At 40.2% G+C, this 7,500-nt stretch overlaps 1 protein-coding gene across 3 annotated transcripts in view; it reads left to right on the top strand.

The window, feature by feature from the left end:
- Positions 1-7,500, top strand: part of LOC122255967 (uncharacterized) — a 66,817-nt gene that overhangs the window by 36,858 nt on the left and 22,459 nt on the right. For 2 of the 3 annotated variants that reach the window (XM_086552471.1, XM_086552469.1), the window contains exons 8-11: positions 1-19; positions 160-351; positions 1,919-2,047; positions 2,509-2,686. The exon at positions 1-19 is cut by the window's left edge and continues 131 nt beyond it. In XM_086552471.1, coding sequence (XP_086408597.1) covers positions 1-19; positions 160-351; positions 1,919-2,047; positions 2,509-2,686 — 518 coding nt within the window. Of the gene's footprint in view, positions 20-159; positions 358-1,918; positions 2,048-2,508; positions 2,687-7,500 lie in introns of all 3 variants that reach the window. The other variant, XM_086552472.1, reaches the window with a different exon arrangement.

Below are 7,500 nucleotides of genomic sequence, written 5' to 3'. Positions count from 1 at the left end.
TAACATCTTCTACAACAAGGTTAGTGTCATTTTGCACAATTTTTCAGAAGGATATAAAGATATATGTTTTTTGCTACTTCTGGTGCACAAATACAAATATTCACTTTCTCTCTCAGTTCCTCAAATAATTGTAATATATTTTGACCCTTACATATTTAGCTCACACTGGGTGAGTGATCTTGCCTGGTCACGTGACAACACATACCTCGTTGGATGCTTGAGGTCAGGCTGCGTTTTCCTGGCAACACGGATGGGATCTCTTCTAACAGTTTCCTGCCTTGAGCTCCCAGTGCAGCTCCATCCCTCAGAGTTTTTGCCAGTGCACACCAATGCTACGTCCTGCCAGAAGGAGTGAGTGTCAGTGTCTTGTACTTGCTTTTTAGGATGGAATTTCATTCATGTTTATCTGTGTAGGATTGCTGATTCTGATTCTTGGCACTAAGAAAGTAATGGATTGTAGACTGGTGGCATATATTTGCTGCTATACTAGATATTGTCTTTTAACCCATTGCAAATGGGGATAGATATTGCCTTGAGTGGTCCCCAGGGTTTGTACTAGTGCCACCTGCATGGCACCCAAGATAGGTTTTATCATACTTGTCATACTTGTGTTTGTCATTTTTTGGTGTTTGCTATCTTGTGAGACTTACATGTTCCATTTGACAGTGTTTATCATTCTTGTAGTAAACTAGAATTGTAGTACAGGGTCCTTATCAGCTAATTATTTATATTCAATGTGATAGAAGTATTACGGTATTATGAGAGGACACAAGGCAAATTATTTTTTTTCATATTTATATACTTTTGTTAACCCGCTGCCAGCGGGGCAGTTTTGGCTCCAGATGGTCTAAACAATGGGATATTTCAAGTACATAAGCCTAATACCTTGGGCTATTAGCCCGCTTTGGTGACTGCCAACCACTACTCACCCGATCACTTGGTGCACCGGCCATATGGAAAGACACGACAAAATACCTTGTTTCTAGCGGCAGGTACTGCCACCACTTGACCTGATATCGTGTTACCTATTAACGGGTTAACAAGTACGAAAATGAATGAAGAAATAAGAAAGAGAAAGGAGACCTATGCTTATAACTACAAGTGCCACATCACAAAGTGCCATATTGGCACAGGGTTGCAAATGATGCACTAGATCAACTTCCTCTTTTCATTCTACCTGCACATCCTGCATTATTGGTACTGTAGAGCCAGAAGTTGATGTCTTGCTGTTTGTCATCGCTCTCTAAGATAGTGCTTGGTGGAGACTATGAAAGGGTACCATTCTAGACTTTTTTTCCTACTGGTGCATGAAGGGACTGGTGCCATCTGTGTTTGGGATTTTAGATGAAACCTAAATAGGGGGGGTGGTTATAGTAATTGTAATTGCATCTTCAGTCACAAGATATAGTTATTACTCATAGTATAGTAGAGGAATACAGTGATCCACTCTCCCCCAGTCTCAAATGTGTCATGACAACTATTGGCACCTATGTGTTGCCGTGTTTTCAAGCTAAAATCTTGTTTGGCATGTGTATGTTGCCACCAGTTCACAATGGATTAAATTTTTGCTCATATTTTTTGTTCTTTGTTTGTTTATTTGTTACTCTTTGTTTGGTTATTTGTTTCTCCCATTCTCCTTTCTCATTTTCTTCTTTTCTATGATATATATTATTACATTTTAGAGATTATTGTCATGACTGTTGATTGGATCTAAGTTTCATTCCATAAATGTATGCTGTTATATGACTCACATGATTTTGTTTTAATACTATTTGGATAAAGATACTAGAGCAAGATTGGTCACATTTCACCTACAAGATATTGATTTCCGAACTTCAGCTTCACTAACTAATCAGAACCTTCCTAGAATTAATTTCAGCCTTTATAAATACACAATTCTTTACATATGGGAAAACAGTGGTGCTGTGGAGGCAAAGGAACTTCCCAATCTGAGCTTCCATGTATCTTTCCACCCCAAGAAAGACCAACTTCTTCTGTCATCATCCGTCCGAGCTTCAGTGTTAGCACTCCCAGATAATGGAAGAAGGTAAGAGCTTGTTGAATTATTCACTTGAGAGATTGACAGAGGAAAGGTTTGAGACTAGGTCTGCTTTATGTGATTTTCATGATTTTAGGTATTCAAACACTATTTGACACTAGATAGAAAGGATGATGTTTTCAAAGATAGTAAATTTCCACACATTGAAGATGATTCTGCCTAGTTACTGGCTTCATTGTAAACAAGTGAATTTGAAACAGGAACTACAAGGGCTTTTGTATTATGGTTGAAAATGATAATTCAAAACTCATTTGAGTAGGCAAATATAGCTAAGAATTAATTTGATTATGATGTGAAAGAGTAGAATAAGTGATTTGACTAAATGGAGTCCCATGAATTCCCATGGAAGCATATTATATTACAAAGTTGCACATTGTAATTTGATTATAATCAAGTTTTACCTGAGGGTTCTCAGCATGAGAAGTTATTTTCGAATCTTTTCTTTTCAGGGATGCAGATCTTGTAGATCAGCTGTTAGTATCTGCCAACCATGCACTTTACATTCTCAGCAACTCAGCTCTCACACATGACTATGCCTACATTCACTGCAGTACTTGGAGACTGGCAAGATCTGTAGCTGATTTGACCCAGAATGAGTCTGGTCTGGCAAATCCTAGCAAATATGAGGTAAAGGGGCTATCATTCTGTGTTTATAATACACAAAGTTTTTTCTTCTTTTCTTTTCTTTTTGTGTTTACTCACATAGCATTTCTATTCAGCTTTATCAGTGATATTCACTAATTTTAGCTAGAGACCCACATTCCAATCACTATGTGAGTTGTGCCTTATGTAAAAACTCTAAATTTTCCTATGCCATTTATTCAGATGTGAATCCTAAGTGTGGCACTATGTCTTCCATCAGTATTTGAAAATATCTGTCAAGTCTAAAGGCTTGGTAATAATTGAATAGCTTTATTTGGATAAGCGATTTTGGCGATATTTTATGTAAAAGGTATAAACAGCAAGGCTTATATTGGACTAAGAGGAGATTTTGCCTATATGAAAATTTATCATATCTCCATTGACCCTGAAAAGAAGCTTCTTTGCTGAAGAAGGGCCAAAATCAGTCTTCATAGATGAACCCATTGAGGATGGGGGCAACACATTGATGCCTTGAGTGTTTTTCACCATATGTGAGTCAAGTAAGGTGCAACAGCTAATTTGGCCCTTTACTGTGTGGCACTAGGAGTGAGAAGGAGGAGCGTTTATAGTTGTAAATTATTTAATTCTTCTTTGTTGCAATGAAGAAATTGTTTTGCCAAACTTCATACCTCTTCTTCCATAAATTCATAATTGTGATGTTACACTGAGTGTACAGTGTATATTCTTCCTTTATGGACACTAAAAGACTAAACTACAGGAATTATTTGCCTAAACTGTGATCACCATATCAGTAACTGCTATTAACCCATTGCGTACGGGTGTCATGACGTAGGAGCTTTGGCCTGACGACGGGCGTCATGACGTACATGACGTTCTGGGATTTTGGATCACTGTGCTATTTTATTTTGCTATGAAAAAGGAATAAGTGATGATGGCGTCTGCGGTCATAATTACTATAATTACCGTAATATCGTGCTAGCTTAACGTCCAAAACCTAGATGGCACCACTTTTTCCTAGCACCAGCAGGTGAGAGAGCCTTGAATGGCACCCATCCATGGTCTCTAGCAAGCACTGTCTCTATAGAGCGATGGCACACACTAAGTTGATGAACCCTTGCTCTAAAGTACCGCCGATGAAGGATGTGCAGACAGAAGGAGAAGAGGAAGGTGACTCAATCCATACCCAGTGTCTAAAATGTGCTCCTGTGCCAATATGGATGCCTTTCACTGTGGCACTCACAGTCACAAGCACAGGTTTCATTCCTCTTCCCTACCTCTTCATGTTATCTTCATTGTAGGTGGTTATATATTTCGTATTCGTTCATGAGAGCACAAAAATACGAAAAAATAAAGTTGCCTTTTGTCCTCCCATAAAACAACAATACTTCTATCAAATTGAGTATAAAGAAAATAATGAGCTAATATGGATAATATACTACAATTTTAGTCAACTGCAGCACTGATAGAGCCTGTCATATGGCACATATAAGTCTCTAAACTCAATAAAACACAAAAAATAAAACACAAAAACCGCTCTAGTTTTACAATGAATGACTGAAAGAGATTGGGATGCTTCAAATTATATTGCTTCAAGCGGTCTCTCTCTAAAATAAAACCTATACTGGAGGCTGGGCAAGCAAATTTATCCCCGTCTGCAATGGGTTAATCTCCAAACATGACAAAAAGAAAAAAATGGAAAAGATTTTCAGAACTCTAATGTATGAATGAGCCTCTGCAGTGGGTTAAACTAGGCTACCTCTTTGCATGATAGATTGAAGACATCATTGGTATTGATCAAAACATTTTTGTGATCAGTGTGGCCAATGGATGCCACCTTGTTGTACTACCTCCAGGAGTGCCAACATGCATATTTCTTCAGACAAGGACCACTGACCACCACAATCAGATAAGACACATCTGAATAACTGAAACAGTATGGACTGTAGATTATCTTTACAAATCTCATTGAACTGAACTAAAGCTGCTATTTGTGTACAGATATAAAGAATAGATAATATAAGTTTAATAATGATTGTTTATTTTCATTTTGTCACTAAGCTGAAACTTCTACATTTGTGTGTATTTGTTTGTTTCTTTGTTTGGCAATAGTAATATATCTGTTTATATTTATATGTACTCTTTCTCAAACAACAATTTTGGAAGTAGAATGTTTACTAGATGATCTAGATGTTTTTACATTAAAAAATACCAGAGATAGGTATTGGGTGCCTCAGAGGAGTCCTTTTATTTTATTTTATTTGGAGTAGTTGGATGTTTAACCCAAAAGTTCCGGATGATGTGCAATGAAGACGGTACTTTCCTTGCCAGTGTTCCAGTCGTTATATAAAGTGGCGACTAACGAAGCCAGCTACGAAACTGACAGTGATTAGTCTTGAGATCCCCATCCCCCCTCACACTTCCCTCCGTCCCCCCCTTCCCTCCATCCACCCCTTCCACCCCCCCACCTTGTTCTGGAAATGAGGCCGGATGATAATAATACAAATGAGGTCAACTAAAAAGGTGGTGGTGATGAGTTGATCTATAAACTTACCTGATGACTGAAATCATTCTCAGCCAGACTTAAAATTATTCTTTCGCATTTTACATTTATTCACTAATTTTTATAAAAGAAAACACCAAGTCTACAGCCTTTTTCATCACGTTTCAATAATGTTTTACTTTTTTATTCAGTTTTGGAGAATCCAATATAAGGAGACTGTATTGTCTTATAAAGATAATTAGAAAAAATATGAAGACTATTATGCAAGACAAATATACGAACAATGTTACTAAGTCATTTTTGCCATTTTCACAAACGTAGTCAGCTACGAAGGTGACGGAGATTCGTTCTTGGTTCTTGATTCGTTCATTGCTCCTCCCCCATAACAATCATTCTTCTGGAAACAAGGCCAGGTGCAATTATACAAACGAGGCCGGTTAAAAATATGACGGTGATGAGGTGACCTATGACATTACCTTTTGACTAAAATCACTCTTAGCCTGACCTCTGTTCATTGAACATGCCACGCATTCTTGCCGCAACACGCACTTGAGCTTCTTGCTACTCTGCCGACTGACCATCTGGGCACAGAAGTGATCTTTTACCACCAACTGCCTCGAGGAGAGTCCACACCCATGAGGGCTTCATGTCTTTCACAGACGTGGGTGAGCCTCGACCATTGACTTCGTACGAACCCATATGAACCCATCGTCGCTCCAGCACCTTTTGTTCCCTTGTTTGGAGATTCCAACTGGGAGGATGGGGATGAAGACGAACCCGTCGTCGCTCCAGCACCTTCCGTTCCCTTGTTTGGAGATTCCGTCTGGGAGGATGAGGATGAATTAGATGATCCTAACTACTTTGACGAAGGGAATGATGCAGTAAATAGTGACTGCAGTTTTAATGAGCTGGACTGGGAAGAAGTCACTCTTGACGTTTTGGCCTATGACACCTCCATTGACTCTGATGAGCCTTTGTCGGTGGTCGCCTGCTGCTACGCCGCCTGCAACGCCCCCGAGTCGCAGGGATGGGAAGGGTAGTACAAGGAGGAGAACTCTGTGTCGCCACGGCTTTAGCGGCTCTCCTGGACTGAAGGAGGAACTTGGCCTTAAGGAGGACTCAACGGCCAAGGAAATCTTTGACTGCCTCTTTCCCCCTGAGCTACGGGAGACAATGGAGGCGGAAATGAACCTCTATGCTTGGCAGCACCCACCCAACCCATCCACTCATATGAAAGCCTAGGAAGGCACCACCATGGAGGAGTTGCAGAGATAAATAGCTCTGTGTCTTCTCATAGGAATTCAGCCTAGACCCACCGACAGATTTTACTGGTCTGAGAACCCCATTGACAACAGTGGAATACGAGTTTTAGGCCTACGCGGTAGCCTCCCGGAAATGTACCACGCGCCAGGGTTCGCCTACCCGGAGGATTTGGGCTAATGCGTTAACAACGGGGCTGTTTTGGCTCTAAATGGTTGAAACACCTGGATATTTCAAATGCATAAGCCTAACACCTCTGGCTATTTGCCTGCACTGGCCAGGTGTTCAGATTGTCTTGTTGGTCTGTGCATCTATGGTTGCTTTGAGGCCTGGCACTCTGCAGCCTGACTTTCTCTCTCACTGAACCTCCCCTTTTTTTTCTATATATATTTTTTTCTATTTATTATCTTATTGCTACGCCAGTGTGTCTCTGTCTCTGTGCGAAACACGTGTAAATAATAAAATGATGTAAGCTGGACAAACATGACGCAATGTCCGGGCAGGAACAGCGGAGGATCAAGGCCAGGACAGACGCAGTTAGGTGCTGCCCCTGGGAAGACCTCGCCTGTGCCCCTTGTGACCTGATATACTTTGTGTTGCCCTATTATAAGCTGTATAGTGCAGTGTGATGTGCTGCTTTCCCCCCTGTATTGTGCCTATAGAAAAGTGTACGGGTAAATAACTAGTGTAAATAAAGGATAGATGTTTTAGAGTGTGTTTATCTCGTGCCCTGTCTCGCCATGTGGTGTGTCCCCTCGTGGTGTTCTGGGACGCTGTGGTGTTCGGTGCCTCTTGGAGCTGTTCTGTGTTCACGACCCTGTGGTTAGCACGCCGTCTGCCTAGCCTGCCTCGTGTTGGTGGCAGATAGACGAGGCAGCCGGCGTAACATTATATTATTTATATTTTGTACTTGTTTTTTTTATTTACATGAATAACTTTAAGATTATGAAATTACAACAGAGGTAAAAATTATATTTGTTGAAGAAAGATAAAAATAAAGTTGTTTTTTGTCCTGCCATAAAACACCAATAGTTCTATCACACTGAGTATAAAGACAATAATGAGCTGATATGGTCCC

This window comes from Penaeus japonicus, unplaced genomic scaffold (genome assembly GCF_977035675.1).
Source record: "Penaeus japonicus unplaced genomic scaffold, GWHDUDI00000001_assembly GWHDUDI00000027, whole genome shotgun sequence".
Classification (NCBI taxonomy): Eukaryota; Metazoa; Arthropoda; class Malacostraca; order Decapoda; family Penaeidae; genus Penaeus; species Penaeus japonicus.
Note: the sequence above shows the minus strand (reverse complement) of the source record. Positions and strands in the feature narration are given on the sequence as shown.